The 16,337-nt window shown below is 38.6% G+C and overlaps 1 protein-coding gene across 7 annotated transcripts in view; it reads left to right on the forward strand.

Annotated features, from left to right (window-relative positions):
• Window positions 1–16,337, forward strand: part of ATXN7L1 (ataxin 7 like 1) — a 114,350-nt gene that overhangs the window by 72,537 nt on the left and 25,476 nt on the right. For 4 of the 7 annotated variants that reach the window (XM_061366276.1, XM_061366277.1, XM_061366278.1 and 1 more), the window contains one exon: window positions 9,817–10,039. In XM_061366276.1, the coding sequence (XP_061222260.1) occupies window positions 9,817–10,039 (223 nt within the window). Of the gene's footprint in view, window positions 1–2,988; window positions 3,183–3,520; window positions 3,611–9,816; window positions 10,040–16,337 lie in introns of those variants that run through there. The other 3 variants (XM_061366280.1, XM_061366279.1, XM_061366282.1) reach the window with 3 other exon arrangements.

Genomic DNA, 16,337 nt, shown 5'->3' on the forward strand with positions numbered 1-16,337 from the left:
TTTGTAAAGGCTGTTGTGCGTAGTGAAGGAAACATAAGCAAGTGACCTCTTCAAAAATGATTTTGCACGTTCATTTTGGAGGCTGTGTGTTGGGGGCATTGTGAAGCATTCTAAAGAATAGATTTTATTATTACCTATGACAAATAGTGTGCCTGAAAGATGTGTGTGCTGATTTATCTGTAACATCTAGAATGAGGAAATAGTCTGCGCTGACAGTTATGCTGCTTATGCAACAGGGTTTGATAAAGCAAACTAAAATGTAACTACAAGCTCGTTCAATTTTCAAAATAAAACCATGTCCTTAGTTGGGCAGATCAAAATATGTCAGAGTATTCCAAGGGGATTAATTTGATGCCTGGGAATATCCATGAAGAGTGGCAAACACAGAAAAGCAAGTAAAAAAAAATCATATATAAACTTTGAGTTTCCTAAAGGATGATAGTTATTGTAATAAAGATAGTAGTAGTAATAATGATAATAAAATAAGGCTTATGTGATTATACCACTTTTGCCAAAGAATTTTTAATTCTTTGCAGAGTTGGTTCCAAAATAAGAAATTTCAGCAATTTTGTGAAAAACAGCAACTGTGAAGAGAACACCTTAGTTGGCGTGTCCCAGAGAGCCGTATCTCATGTCGCAGTAGCATGCTGGTGCTGACAGTTGTCACAAATGTACCTATAGATGGAGCTTATCCTGTCTCTTTTGTGGTGGTGCGATGGACATGGCTACGGGATGAAACACGGTGCTTAAGAGCAGGGAAGCGCATGATAGCAGAGATGGAACAAATTCAGGGATCAAACCCATGGATTTTTACAAAAACATACTTCATTATGTTTCCGATTAGAAAGCAGCTTGTTAAGGAATACATTGTTTCACCAGATGCTGGTTTTGGATCCCAAATAATAGTTAGAGCCGAAAAAGCCAGAAGGTTTGAACAATAGATTATATTCAAGTCCTACAAAGCTGCTATTCTGGCTAATATCAGTAAAGTTACTGGGTTTGTACAAGTTTCTTCTAAGGAATGATAAAATGAGCTGGTGATATGTTATCTTGATATTGAATAAAATCTGACATGCTGTTATGCACAAAACCAGATCAGGAACATAAGTCTCCTAAAAAAGATAGCCTCTTTTCCCAGCGTCGTAGTACAGCATTGTTTTTGCCAAACCCCTCAGTAGTCCCATCTCCCTCTTCCATGGCTTATCTTTTCTTACCTGTCCAAAGAAATGCCATTATATCTGTTTGGATTAAGTAAAGCACTGAAGAAGTATCAGTTTTCTGTAATAGTTTTATGATAGATGAGGGGAAACATCCAATGGGTTCCTAAAACAACAATGTACATAAATTACTTTTTTTGTTATTGTTTTGTAAATATCATTAAAGATGGAACTAGAGATACAGTGAAATATTTTACTGATAAGTGAGTAAATTAAAGTACGTGTCATCAGGTGACCTTGAATATGAAAGACCTGCCTGGGGCTGAGGAAACAGGTCTGTGACACGATACAAAGCATGAGAGGATGACAATACTAAATTTACTTCTGTTTGAAACAGCGTGTCTGGAGTAAAATTATTGAAATTTGGTGTTTGGAGGAATGAATAGGTGAGTTGCATTTAAATTTGTATTTGAAGTGGTGTTCATCTTGTTATACTTTAGTGTTAAATGTAAAGTTACTTTTTTCTTACTTCCAACAAACAGCCAAATAAAAGGTTTCTCTTCACACATAGAATCACCCACAGAATTGTAATTTCTAGCAAGTACTGTTGTTTGATTGCTAAAAGTATTTTATCATTTCACCTGATGAAGTTGCTCTGAGTTTGGGCTGAAAATGCATTTCTTGCTCTGCCAGCAAAAATGCTGGAACTACCGTTACCACTGGTCAGCAAGTAGTAAGACCAGTGCCAAGGGACTGGTGCAGGAGGCTGGTGAGTGCTGTCCTTGTGAGTGTGTACCTGGGATCCACTGGCTCTGTTACTTCTTTTTTGCCCAGGGATTTTTGGCGTTGCTGAGCTGGGAAATATGTATGACTTAGAGCTGAAAATTGTCAGGCTTTTCTGCCATAGCAGTGTGTCAGGTGGCAATTGCCGATTACACATCTGGAATTGTGTCATTATAGGAAGTGATGAATTCCTTCTTAAATCTCCAACTCTTTTTTAAATCAAGTTAATACTCTAAGTCATTAATAATCTCCATTTATAGCTGAAGAAACAGGCTTTGACACCAGTGTTAAATCCAGGTCTTCTAGCTCAGTGATGTGAAGACTGACATTGTCACCAGAGCAAGATATTCACTCTCCATCATTTTCCTGTTGCTTTGATACACCAGGGATACCTTGAAGCTTCATCCTTAGATCTCAAAATCCTTGTAAAAGAAGCAGACAAGTACCCAGCAGTTTCATGTTATATTTAGTGTAATTACTTGCACTATTTGAAGCAGGGGTTTTTTGCCGTGCTGGAGTTCTGTTTGAACCTTATTTCTTTTTTTTTTCTTAATGCTGTCTACTGAGGAGGAATGGAAATATGCTGGGAAATGCTGAGTGTGAGGCTTCTTGTGGAATTTGGCCATTTTTAAGAGGTTTGGCCATTTAAGTGTAATTTAGTGTTATTCTAGGGATTATTTGTCCTCTTATAATTACCCTGGCAAATGCCAAGTTATCCCATAAATAAAAGATTTTTCAGGAAAACAGCAGGTTCATCCTACTGTGTGAAACACAAACACCCTCCTCCTTTTTCCTGAATCCAGAAAGAAAAAATGCAGCGTCTTGCTCTAAATATATACTTGTGGGGTTTTGCTGCTTTTAATTTTTCACTTTGGTTCATGTCTGCAGCTACTCGAGTTGTATCAACAATTATTTAAGCAAAAAAGGAAAGTAAAAAAACCCTGCAGCCGTTTTCAGTGCTTGTTGTTCTTGGCACAGGATCAGTTCTGGTGTCCAACTGGTAGGACCTGAAACTTGGTGCTTAGCAAGTGCCTGTAGTCAAAACAGTTGGTGTGTGCGAGCGCTGATCTGGTATTTGCTGCAGCAGGTCATCTGCCTGATTTTTTACCGTGTGCAGAATACCTAATCACGCTGCTGCCTCTCTCTGACGGCATTTGTAGCAATGTGAATCGTTTCACGTTCCAAAAGTACATGTTTACAGTCGTCGTAGAATCAGATTAAGTTGGCAGCCTGCTCCTCTCTGTAAGTGGCTCAGTTTACATTTCTTCTTCTAGCAGGATGTTTTACATAATTTTGCTGATCCTACTCACTTGTAGACTTTGTGAAATGGAGAATCGTTTTAGTGGGTTTGTGTCAGAAAGGGAAGCTTGTGTTTATTGTAAACAAACACTAGCAGAACAGTGGTTATTTTAGCACTTGATAATTTCCCAATTATGTCATTTGACCTGGAATGAAGCTTGTGATTGCCGAGCTGTGTTTTATGCCGCAGATCAGTCCGGGGCTTTGAGCTGGCAGTTTATTTCCTTTGTCAGTTTACAAGAAGTATCAAAATGAAACCGACTGTGCTGTTTCCTTTCCAGCGCGCAGCGCAAGAAGGGTGGAACGGTTTGCAGATATTATTTCCAAACTTTTTCAGCTGGGCTTGGAATAGTGTTTTGTCAGAAAAGCGGGTAAAGTTAACCTTCGCTCTCGCTGTAGTTTGCTTGCATCAAATCCAAGTTTATTTTTGCTTAACCTCGCGTACCATGGTTTGTTAGGGTTTTTTTTCAGCCTGTGGCTGCAAAATGAAAGTGCTTACAAGGTGTTTATGTACTCTTGTTATGAACCAGCTGCCAGTTACTGCAGGATGACACATTTCTGCAAGCAGCCTAGTTGTTCAGTTTTCTGGTCACTGGCTGTCGCTTTTTGGGCATGTGTGGTTTTTTTGCTGTTTTGGTTTTCTCAGAATTAATGCCAAGTACGTTTGCAAACTGTGAACTGGGATCAGTCCGAGGTGGCAGGTTTCACTTGCTGTTTACTGAAATTGTAAGTATACGTTGCTCAACTTTGCCTACTGAAGGGCTGTGCAACAAAACACCTCAGGATATGCTGAAAACAGAAAAACTGAAATTTGTGCATAGGTGGTATATGGAGTTACCATAGGCAACATCTTCATTGACTAGACCAGGATATGTTACTGAAACAGAATAGTTATGTGGATCAGATACTTAATTTCATTACCATCTGCTTAAATACTGTAAATGGGGAATAACAAACACTATGTATATTGTGTTAAGGGCAGTTGGATCAGTTACTTTATGCTATTTTAAGTAAAAGGGCTATGAACTGCAGGGTTGTGATGAATACAAGCTTAAAAGGAGTTTTATTATTATGTAAACGTTTACTAACAGCAAATAACTTTCTTACCTTTCTGGATTTTAGCATTATATTGCATTTGTTTTTACCACGTGTAGCACCAAGCTGTAATACATGGCATTGGGCCTCTGAGTTATTCATGGATCAACCTAAAATTGATTTTTGCTGTAGGCCTCTTGTATACAGGAAGTCAGATCGTGCTAAACGAGAGTAATGTTTCAAAATGACTGGTGCTGACAGAGTTCTCGTGTCTCTCTTCTGACAATGTTGGAGGGATTTTTTTCTTGTTTTGTTTCAACTACCTGCAAGAAAATACTGAAAGACCAGAGGCTTATTTTTCTCTATGCTCAAGCTGTATTATGACTTCTTCCCTTTGCAATCTTCTGTTTCTCACTGATGGGGAAGACACTGGCTGGGCAAAAACTGTCCACTTGATCAATTTTGTGTAGCACATGTTGGGTAAGAATGGACATAGATGAGATATACTATGAAATGGGTTTTGTTTGTAATCCAGGTTAGAGATATCTGCAATTTCAGGATCACATAAAAATCATCTTGGGTGCAAAACTATTGCAGTCCATCTGGTAACTTATGGTTGGCATATTTTAATGGCAACATATTAACTGTTGTGAATAAGGTTTGCTCTGAGCTGAGTGCTTGATCTTGTGTGAGAGTGGAGGCAAAAACTTGCAAGGAGACTTTCTACTCAGAATGTGGTTTTGCCTCTTTTTCCCACACGCTGTGTTTGTGGCTCTGAAGCTCATGTTGCCTTTCTCTTGCTTTGCTTTTTTTGCCTGTGATTAGAAGGAGATGTGGCGTTTCCTGCAAAACAGCTGCTAGTATTCCCTGGTGACCCGTCAGAGAGGATCCAGTGGAATTAGAAATTCAAAGGCAGACCTAGAGGACTTTGGCAGCTGCAGCAGAGATTTTTGGGGAAAGGTAGGGGGTTGCATTGTGTAGGATGCAGGAAGGAGGATTAGAAATGGAGTACAAGGGCATGGGAGAGAAGCTCCAGAGATTCAGGGACTGTTAAGTCTCCAACAACATAAGGGCTTCGCATCTACAAACAATTCAGATTTGGCTGAGAAAGTTGGACTATGTCCATGTTTCCATAGGACGTGGAGAATCTCCTGGAATAGTTTTAAGATTGCTTGCCATGCTACTGATGCAGGGTTTGCAGTGCACATTTGGACGATATGTAGCGTTGGACTTTCACACTCCTGCCACTAACTAGAAAAAATACCAGATATTGATCTGAAATTGATTCTTTAGAAAGCACAGTTAATTCAGTGAGAGAGTGTTAAACTTTCTTCCCGGATTCAAGTCATTAATACGTAAACTGACAGCAAAAGTCACGTGTGGCTTGTCACTTGCTGCAGTGGCTGTGCTGAGACAGCTGAGGGGTTGCAGGGGGATTAATGTGGTTAAAAGGATTGTAACTTTGATTGCGTTCTCTCTGCTCTTGGATTGACAGCAGCTGGTATTTAGAGGCAAACCAGAATATGTGTTGTTGTTTCTGTGGAGTGTAAACATCCATTTGCAAGTATTTAAATGAACTGGAAAAGTGCTTTTGTCTTCTGAACTTGAGCACATTCACAGCATTGCAGGCTTCTGCAGAAATGCTTGTAGGATTTAGATTAGTACCATATGAGTGATAACTGCTTTTATAGTTGTCTTGCAGAGTTTCTTTTTTTTTTTTAGGGCAAAAATTTTCATTCTACTTTAGGTTTGTTTATGCCCAGTGTTGGTGCCACTTCTATATGCAGATAGGGACAGCCACATCCACAGCTGTGTGTGAGTTCACCTGCCCTGCTAGATCTCATCTCTCTGCACATGAACTGCAAATGAGCCTAGAAGTTTTTACACAGATGGCTGGTTGTCTCTTGAATGTGTTAGCATGTGAATATTTAATTTTATAACCTATTTGAGTGCAAATATCTTTGATTTACATATTAATTTATTGCATCGGCTGTGTAATAGCCGATACCTAGATTGTATGTAATTCCTTATATATACGTAAAATATTAATAGACAAAGTAGCAGAAATTTTTGTGACCAGGAAATTCAGTTTAATAGATGAGGACCACTGTCCTGGTTTAAGCAGTTGATTTTCACAGCTGACAACCTTCTTGCTTGATCATTTATTCCCACTATTTCTTTTTGAAACTTATTACCAGTGCCTAAGACTGATTCATTGCCACATACAAAGTAAGGGAGGAGGAAGCAAGAGGCAACCTAATAGTTCTTGAGAAGGAATAAATCAATATTTTGTTATTATTTATGCCCCCACCATCAAGATTTGTCCTTGACGTTTCACGCCTTTGGCAAGTCCAGTCTCCTGAGGCTGTGCTTGCCCAGCCTAAACAGTGGTTTTCTGACCCCTTGGAGGGAGTTACTCCTCCATTTCTTCACTGTGGCCCTACTTGAAAGGTGTTGCTGCCATATTCTCTTGCTGACACTGAAGTGACATTCACTTACGTGAGTAGACATGCAGATTTTACCCATCAGAGCAGCATCTGAGAACACTGATGTGTGGCACTGGCTATTTATGTCTTTTCCCCTGTATGACTTTACGATGGTCATAATTTCCATTTTGCTTCTAGGAAATGTCAAGAGAAGCTGTGTAATGCTGGTAATTCTCAAATATGTATCAGAGCCTGTCTAAAACATAGAAGACTTTCTTTAGCCATGTTTTGAGGGAAGATAGGATTTTATGGAGGTAAAAGGAAACACCAAATATAGCAGTTGGTTTAATCACAAGAGTGACCACCAATCTGACACACTCAGATAAAATAAGTATTCCTGTAATCTTTTCCTTCCCCATCTTTTAAGTAAACATTTATTTAAAATAGTAGGATAGACTTTATTATCTTGCCACATCACAACAGTGTCTCTTCCATTTTCTGTTACAGTAAAAAAATCCAAAGTTTGATGTACTGGTTTGCTGTTGGGAATTAATAAATTAAGAAAGTTGTCCAAGGAAAAGAACCAAATGTTTAGCTTGACTGAAAATCCAGTGTAAAGAGGCTGTTAAAAAATAACTTGCTATGGCATGTGATACTGAGATGGCTTTAACATATAATTTTAGATGGTCAGTATCTTGCATGTCCGTCTTTCCGGAAGATTACTTTTAATAACAGAGTAGTATATTTCACTTCCAAATATATCCATAGGGATGATATAAAAGACACAATTTACTAGAAGGCAGTCAGTCTTGAGAATATCAGTAGCCATGGTGAAAACTGAAGTAATTAATCCTGAATTTGTATAATTTGTATATGGAAATTGTGTTCTTTCCCAGGTTTCACTTTCTATACAGCTTGATTTTATTAGTTACATAGCAGTTCCTTTTCATCAGTCCTCAATTAATGGGAAAGTTGCACATTTTTATTAAACTAATTAAAATTAAATAGTTGTTGAGAAGGTTGGTGAATCTTGAAACAATAACTATTATTTGATGAAATACCCTGTGAATAAAGCTCTGCATTTCAGAGGCAGATGCACAGCTTACACGGTTGTTGCCACCAACATGAGGTGAAATGAATATAAATTAACTGCTTCCTGCAAAGGACTTTTAAAGGCAGAGGCTGCACATGGAAGGGGTGTGTGGTGGGGTGAATACTGGCAAATGACAGCTGGCATTGGGGGTGAGGGGAGATACTTTTTGTATTTGAAAAAACCACTAAGACTGTTTTGTTCTTCAGTTGCAGGAAAATCTGGAGGGAATTTCAGCATTTGTAATTAAAGCTGTGAATATGAAGATATGGAAGTGCTTAGTCTTTAATAGAAAGTTTTATTTAGTCACTGGAGATCGAAACAGTTTGGAATATTCTTTAATATCATTTTTAAGCATATCTCTTTGTTCTTGAGGTATTTGCCTGTTGCAGATTAATCATGGATGAATCCTTCTGCCACTGGCAAGTTTTTACTTGTGAGGATGCCAGACAAATTTTCGTGTTTTGATTCTGTGTGGGAAAATTTTTCTTAGTTATCCTTGAAATATCAAACTGGGGAGGGAGTGCAGGGCTCATGATGTAAATACAAAATCTTCCCTGGCAGCAGCAGGTTGCTGTTGCTTCCTTAACCTGCTCTTTGCTGATGGGGGCATGCTGTGCAAGCTCAGAGTAGCACCCACTTGGGCTCTTCAAGTTAAGTGCTGAAAGCTTTAGACGAGGAAAAATTGGTGTGTGTTGAAGGAGAAACTCCAGCTTGTCCGAAGTTCTGGGTCTGTGGTTACAGTGCACTTGCTGGTTTGATGGCCGTGTCGGCAGCGGGGGTACCTGACTGATCCCATTGCGGCGGCTCTTGGTGCCAGGGCACCAGCAGCCTGTGGTCAGCTGCTGCTGAGCATGGTCCTGCTGACTGGAAAATTCCTCGTCCCACAGTGCAGCCGCTGCTGTGGCTGGGGAGCACCGGGGCTGGCTCGCTGCAGGGTGAAGGGGATGGGGAAATGGTGTTCCTGAAAATGGGGGGGTGGGACTGCTAGGGATTTATAGCACCTCTCAGCACAAAACAAACCCTGTCTCCTGTAATAACCTTGTAGCTGCGCTGAAGTTCTAGCACCAAGCCCCTTGCTTGCAGCACAGTGTGACCCAGCCTGTGCTAGCCAGGCACTTGTCCCCTGGAGAAGGACATAATTTGTAAAGAATGGCCAAATACTGTCTTAAAGCAATCTTTCTATTTAGCAGTCTCAGGGACAGGACATTTAGCTTTTAAATAGTCATAACCAAACGCAAACAGTTGAACTGAAGCTGGTCTGTCCTGAAGCCTGTTCTGCTATTGCAGGGTCAGCAAGGCCTTGCTTTGTGCAGTGCTTAGGAAGTCTCTGGTGTGAGCGTGAGCAGTGCTTGCACAAGGGCCTGACCTCTAGATGCAACTGATATGTAAACTTCCTGCTTTTCTGCACGTGCCATTTGCTGTGTGTGATAAATAGCCCGGATTGGTGGTTGGAGATCACCTCCAAGCAGAGCCTGCCTCTGCAATGGCTGGCAGCAGTAGACCTCTCACTACTTCTCAGGCTTTCAGTTGTCTTCCTTGCAGCTTCCCATTAAACTTGAAACAAAATAGCCGTAAAATAAACTGTCCAGTAACTGGGTCATATGAATTCTTCATAAACTGTTATAGAAGCAACATCATGTCTGTCACAGAGTGTTTCACCAAGTCATCTGAGCAATTGCTACATACTCTCTTTACATGAAGGAGCTGGGACATCTAGTGTACCTTATACAGATGCTGGTGGTTGCTTATTGCTTAAGAAATGGTTTGAAATTTCTTGGTGAAATTTTCTGGTAGGTTATTAGCATTAATTTTACTATTTTTTGCTTTTTTTAGCCCGATGCTTGGAATTGGTTATGTTTAATTATAATTTAGCTTGATTACATTCAAAACAGTGATGAACTGGTGGCCTTGGGAGTGATGAAATCATTGTAGCTAGCATAGAGAGGAATGATTGCCTCTTCTCTGACTCTTTTTTTCTCTTAGCCTATGAAATGCTGTAAGGTTTATTATTTTTCCATTGCAGAACGAAGACACGGTTCAATGTGTAAACCTTCCCCTTCTCCAGCTTCTCCAGCCTGTAATTCCAGGACATCCCTAATACAGATGAAACCGAAATCCTGTATCAGCGGCCATAACCCTGTCAGCAGCAACTCAAAGCCATTCAAAACGCCCAAAGACAATCTACTTACCTCCAGTAGCAAACAGCACACAGTCTTTCCTTCAAAAGTATCACGGGATAAACCATGGTAAGTACCAAAATAATAGCTACCAAAGGTGTTGGTGTTCAGAAAATAAGTATCTCTGTCTATTTCATATTCGTCAAAAAAAATCTGTGTTCTCATCTTATCTAAGTTTGCAGTTTAAGCCTCTGCATTTCCTAAGAGAGGAAACTTGGATATTTTCAAATTAAAAAAAATATTATATATATATATATATATTTATGCACACACATACATATATATATAGGAAGAGGAAAAAGGACTGGATGTTCCATCAAATGTTTTGCTTTTCAAAAAACCTCCATTTGCTATCTTTTAGGTCCATCTTCTGTTACAGTATCTGCCCTTAAGAGTGATGCTTTTAAGGAGTAAGATAATTTTTGTAACGTTCTTAATATTGGCTTAACTGATATTCAGGAAAACTTACTGGTAATAGTCATTTATCTTCAACAGCAGCTGTTGTTGGAGTTCATTTGGTATTTCGATAATGTTTGATGCATTATAAGAAGACAGAGGAAAATTCTGGCTGCCACTATTTTGGGGTTATCTTACATCATGTTCTGTGATATATATACATATACAGGCTTTGAGAGTGCCAGGCCCGTCCTCCCATGACTGTGATGGTAGCAACAGAGTTGCAAAAATACAGAGGAAAGCAGAACTGGCTCACTGTTTCATCCCTTAAGAAACTGATTGTCATTAGTTATCTACAGAAACGATGCTTTGTGATTAGGTCATTAGGTTGATGACTCGAGATCAGGGTTCAGTTCCTGGTTCTGCACAAGCTGCTGTTGTACCTTAGTCTCCTCAGCCTCAGTTCTGTGTCTGTAAAGTTGAAATAGTAATGCTTCCTTGTTCTTAAGTTTTATCTGCTTACTGTGTAAAGAGCCTTCCTTCTTCTGTGCTGTATCTTGCATGAGAAAGTCATGGGTTTAGGGAGGGTTTCTGGACACAACTGTCTTAAAGCAGTAAATCTAAGGTAAACCTTTCTTTCGTGAGACAAAGCATGAAGTCAAATTATATTAACATAATAATTGCTTCAGTTTTCTCCCTGAAGCATTCACTGGTTGGTGGGATTTCAAAGAGAATAGCTTCTGCCTACCTGTAGAATTTACCTTGCAGTGGAACAAACTTGATTGAAGTCTAATCTTCCTACAGATCTGAACCCACCGTCTCTAGAAACATGATGAGCATTGCAGACAATTATGGTATATCATTCTGAAAATATAAAATCTGGATGATTAGGTTACACACACACATATACACAGGTGAGACAGAGCTATTCTAATTAAGGTCTGCCTCATTTACTATAAGAAAAAATACTGTTGACTGAATAGTGACCTTTTCTTTCAAACGTTGAAGAGGATTTTATACAAGAGAGGATTTTTTTTTAAAGTCTTATTAAAGAAAAATCAGAAAGGACTTTAGATTATTACCACTATTGACTATAAACCTGTTTCTCATCCTAGTGTTACAGGCAGCAACTTAGAGATCCACATTTCAGCATATTAACTGAATCTATAAACAATATCTTCCATTCTGGCAACAGATGGCATTCTGTCAGTCAGTAAAAGCTGGAAGGGAACAAAATAACTGGGCATTTCCACCCATCCATTTTCCCTTTATTAGGAACATCCCAAACATTTGCTGATGATTATCAAGATAGATTTAGCCATATAAAAATGTTGTACTGCTCTGCTAATATTTTAGCAATAAATATGTCAGTAGTTGTACCTGTGAATTACCCAATTCCTGCAGCTCTGCTGAGAGATAATGCTGTGGTTTTCTTTACCACTGAGGGAAAATGAAGCGTACAGTAGTTAAAGATATTGTAATCATCACACAACAAATCACAAACAGTGTGAAGTGGAGATCAGTGAGATTGTCTTTCAAAAATAAGTGTTAAGTGGCTTAGATTGCATGACTTGTTAGAGAATAAAATCAGTCTGATAATCATCACAGGTTATAGAGAGCTGACAGCTGTTACAGAAGGTGCATGTTCCTATTCCATTAGTGGATTATCATTTTTATTTAGGATTCTAGAAAATATTCAGCAGGTCTGATTTTCTTAAAGGAGAAATTATTCATAAAATTAATTCTTTTTTATGATTATATCTTCCATTCAGCTTTCTGCATAGATTTTCACCCACTTCTAGAAGGAAATACTCAATTGTCACAAATACATTTGTCTCAAAAATGCAAATGGGATGCATCATGTATCTAAGTGTGTTGTGGTTTATCATCTTCAGAAGCTTCCAGTTATTCAGTGTTTTTGTCTGTTACGTTTTAGTCTCATACCACAAATATTTACTTGATAGGGATTCTTCCAGACAGTTGTCAGATTAGCTTATCACTGGTAATGGTTGCTTTCCATACCTGGAATAACCATTGTTGCACTTGCCTAATTCTTTCATACAGCATCTCTCTTAAATTTTACCATTAATAGCAGGGTTTCAGCAATGTCTTCTGCAGCAGCGCAGCCCAGCAGATCTGTTTGCTGTCATGTCTGCCTGCGTCTGGACCCAACTCTTCTGTTGTTTAATTCATTGTAGCTTTGGTTGAGTCATCTTAAACACAGACCAAGTAGCTCTTTCTCTTCTTCACATCCTGTGTTGTTCCAAGATGTGCTGTAGAGGTTCAGGTTGCTTCTTGGCTAATGCTTTAAAAATCAGGATCAGAATGATCGGATGAAAGAAATCTGGAACAGTTTCATTTTTGTAGCTGCTGTTTTAATACTTCCTTTCTGTAGTTGGAATATGAAGGATTATTGTGAATACATCACCCAGGAATATCTGTCAGCTCTGATTTTTTTTCCCCTTGTATCTCTCTAAGATCGTTGCTATTAATACAGCAGTGCTTAGAGACTGGAGCAGTGCTGGAGCACCACTGCGCTCTGCACAAGATAAATGTAAGCCCTCGTTTTCTGAAGCTTGCAGTTGAGATGCACAAGGGTAGAAAATAGACAGAAAAAGGCAAAGAATAAGATGACAGGTAGTAATAGCAGTAATAATGAACAATCATAATTAATAAGGCTAGCTCAGATATGCTTTCTAAAAGGCATTCCTGTTAGCCAGCAACACTCTCCCTTGCTGCTGACCTCCCCAAAGGATGCTGCTTCACTTGCTGAGTGCCAGCACAGTTTCTGAGTGCTGCCATGGTTTTTGGTCCTGTGGTGCTACAGGGTGCTCATTTCCACCCATCCTCAGTGTGAAAGTGGGGTAAGGCTGAAGCAAGTCTCCTTGACCTCCCTCTGTGAGGATTAGTCATTGCCAGCCAGAAGGTCAGAAAATGAGAGGGAATTACAGTTGTTTTCATCAACATGTAGAAAACTGACACTCTTTCTCAGAACAGAAACAGGATCACAAAGGTAAACCTATAGGTTATCATTTAGAATTTATGATATTACTTTTTGAAGGATTTTTTAATCATCTCTTAGTTTTCATTTCTTTGTGTTAGGAAATACCATTATTTGTACTGAGGTTGAGAAAGTGAAGCTAGGTAAGATTTAAGGATATTCCTAATGCAGCATAGAATTGGAAACAAAATTCAGCAGTGGTAGCTTGAGCCACATATTCTAACGGTAAATCACAAGTATTTTGTTACACTATAGAGGCAATCCCAGCAACATAGAGTAGAACAATGGTTTATGTTTTTAAATGTCTGTGAATTTCTTTTCTCACCAAATTTGAAAAGAGTTGAATGAATGGCTGAGATTTTAGAACAGATATAGTTATGAATGACCAAACCAAAACCCCAGCAAAATTGCACACAGCAAGGAAAAAATAATTGATAAAAGCCTGAAGAAAGAAAAATGAGTAATAAGGAGCTCCAGGCATGAGGAATGTTGTGACATACTACATTTATGTTTCTTGATTGGGAACAGTGAAAGGCAATGGCTTGGAACTAAAAAAACCTGCCACAAGATACTGAAGAGGAAAATTCACTCAAACTGTTTTGAGAGTTTTTCACAGGTTCTACTGAAGGAGAGGATAGGAATGGAATGGAATTGACTAGAATTATCTGGTTTCCCTCAATCCTGATTCCATCAGCAAATCTTATATTTGTTTCTAAAGACCCATGAAGTTTTCACTGGTGTCAGATTTGGTAATGATATCTAAAATGTTCCCCTAGCAAGCACCCTTATTGAATCATAATGCTCTGAATAACTAGGTTTTTATTTTATGTTGTTTTAACAATTGCTTTTAAATTGTTCTTATTTGGATTTTAGAATGCCTTTTGAAAATGGAAACATTTTTACAGTTACCTTTATCACCCTAACTGGTAACCTCATCAAAAAGTGAAACCAGGTTTCTCTCCCAAAATCCGATTTTCAGGAAAACCATGTGACCTAATTGTTTGTCAATTTAGTTTTTCCATTACTTCTTCCATTGCTTACTGGGGTTTCAGTGTGGATGCAACAGCAGTGTTCTGCTGTCTTCTCTCAGTTATATTAATGAGATATTAATATGCTGAGGCCCACTATCTCTCCAACCGTTTCAGAACTCATGGCCACGTTATCCAGATTTGCTTATGTTAAAAAAAAAAAACAAATCATGATTTTTCAGCTGGCAGTTTACACTTACTGAAGGAATCAAAAACCATCTTGATCTGACTGGAGAGCATTATCAAGCTTCCTTTTTAGTACAGGTGCAACACTGAACATTCCTGTCATTTTTGCACTGGCAACCACTATTTTACTGTCCTTTAGGTAGATATTGCTATTATTAGAATTTCTTTTATTAAAAAAAGTAAACTTGTTTTAACTGAATACAGATTTTTCTCCCCTACCTTTGGGCAACTCCCATTTTCTCATTTTTACTTAACTATCATGATCCTTTCCTTGGTTTTCGTTTGTTGCATGTTGTTTCTCTGATTGTCCCTTTCAGCAGGTGTCTTTAATAAATCTAAACAGGCCCTTTGTTCAAAGATTCTTTTGAAAATACAGTAAATAAGGTGATGTGCAGCCAGGCAGGTGTTGCCTGTCTTGGGACACTGTCAACAGTGTTGTCTCTGGCAAGGAACTCTGCTTACCCAGACTGCATCCTGAAGCACACCTCAACATATATCTGAATGTAAGAATGGTTGTGTGTCTAAATGGCTCTGGAGTTTTGAACGCTTGCAGAAGCTCTGCACCACCATGCAGAATGACTGCAGTGATGTGCAAGAAGCAGATTGTCCTTTGACTATAGTTTGCTATACTGTGAATAGGCTTCATTTTACCTTTAAGCATGTACATGAAGTTAAACCTTTAAGATAATACTAAGATTAAAGCATACCCGAGTTTAAAGAACTTCTGCGTGGGACAGCTTCCTCTGCTGTCATCTTTATGCTAGGGATTAAAATTATAGATGTTAGCTTAGTTCTCCGCACTTAAGAAAGAAAAAGATTGGAATACTGTTAAGGAGACTCTCATGCTTCTGGATGAGGAATGTGTTTTACCTTTTGCCCATCACCATTGCATTTGTATTTAGGAAAACTTGTGTTTCTTTTGTTTGCTCAGTGTGGAATGATAGTCTGAAAACTGTCATTTTTGCACGATCTGTCTGTGAATTAGTTTACAAGGCAGATAGTCAACTGTTTGCCTGAAGCAGCTCTTCAGGCGGTATATGGGAAGAGCTGAATAAGTGAGACATTTTCGTTTTCAGCCTTCCATGAGTCTGGGCTTAAAGACTGAGAATTCAGGGGGTTTTAATATTTTTTTCTCTGGGTTCATTTCAGTAAGGAGGGGTGTATAATTTATACATTATATACTAATTCATAGTCACAAGACATCCTCTTTTGGAGTTGTTGGGTAGGTAAAAAGCAGCTGTCATTAATGGGTATTTCCTCATGGAGGCAGGAGCTGGAGGTGTTAAAATCATGCTGGAATCAAAAAATCACCTGTCTCAATCTTTTGCTGCCAAATTGAGGAGGTTAACACTTGTTAGTGTCACAAATATGCTGTGGTGGTAGTCAAGTTAGGAGAAGTTAGTTTTTTAAACTTCACTCTGAAAAAGACCAACCAAGCAAATAATTATATTGGGAAATTTTGTTTGAAGTTAATAAGATTTTATTAAAAATACATTATTGTAATTCTCAATTCATCAAGGATTTTAATACTTTTAAAGGGACCACTGTTGAGATTTCTGTGCTTAAAATCTCTTTTTGTTTTCAGAACTTGTGTGTCATTCAGACACATCTGAGCAAATAAATTATTTTTGTATTTGTTTAGATATATTAATACTGTTAGCAAAGAACTTCAGTATCACAGAATAGTTTGGGTTGGAAGAAACCTTAAAGATCATACAGTTCCAACCCCCCTGCCACAGGCAGGGACACCTTCCAC

This window comes from Neopsephotus bourkii, unplaced genomic scaffold (assembly GCF_033783945.1).
Source record: "Neopsephotus bourkii isolate Nb327-2 ecotype Australia unplaced genomic scaffold, CSIRO-AGI_Nbou_v1 NB_1328, whole genome shotgun sequence".
NCBI lineage: Eukaryota > Metazoa > Chordata > Aves > Psittaciformes > Psittacidae > Neopsephotus > Neopsephotus bourkii.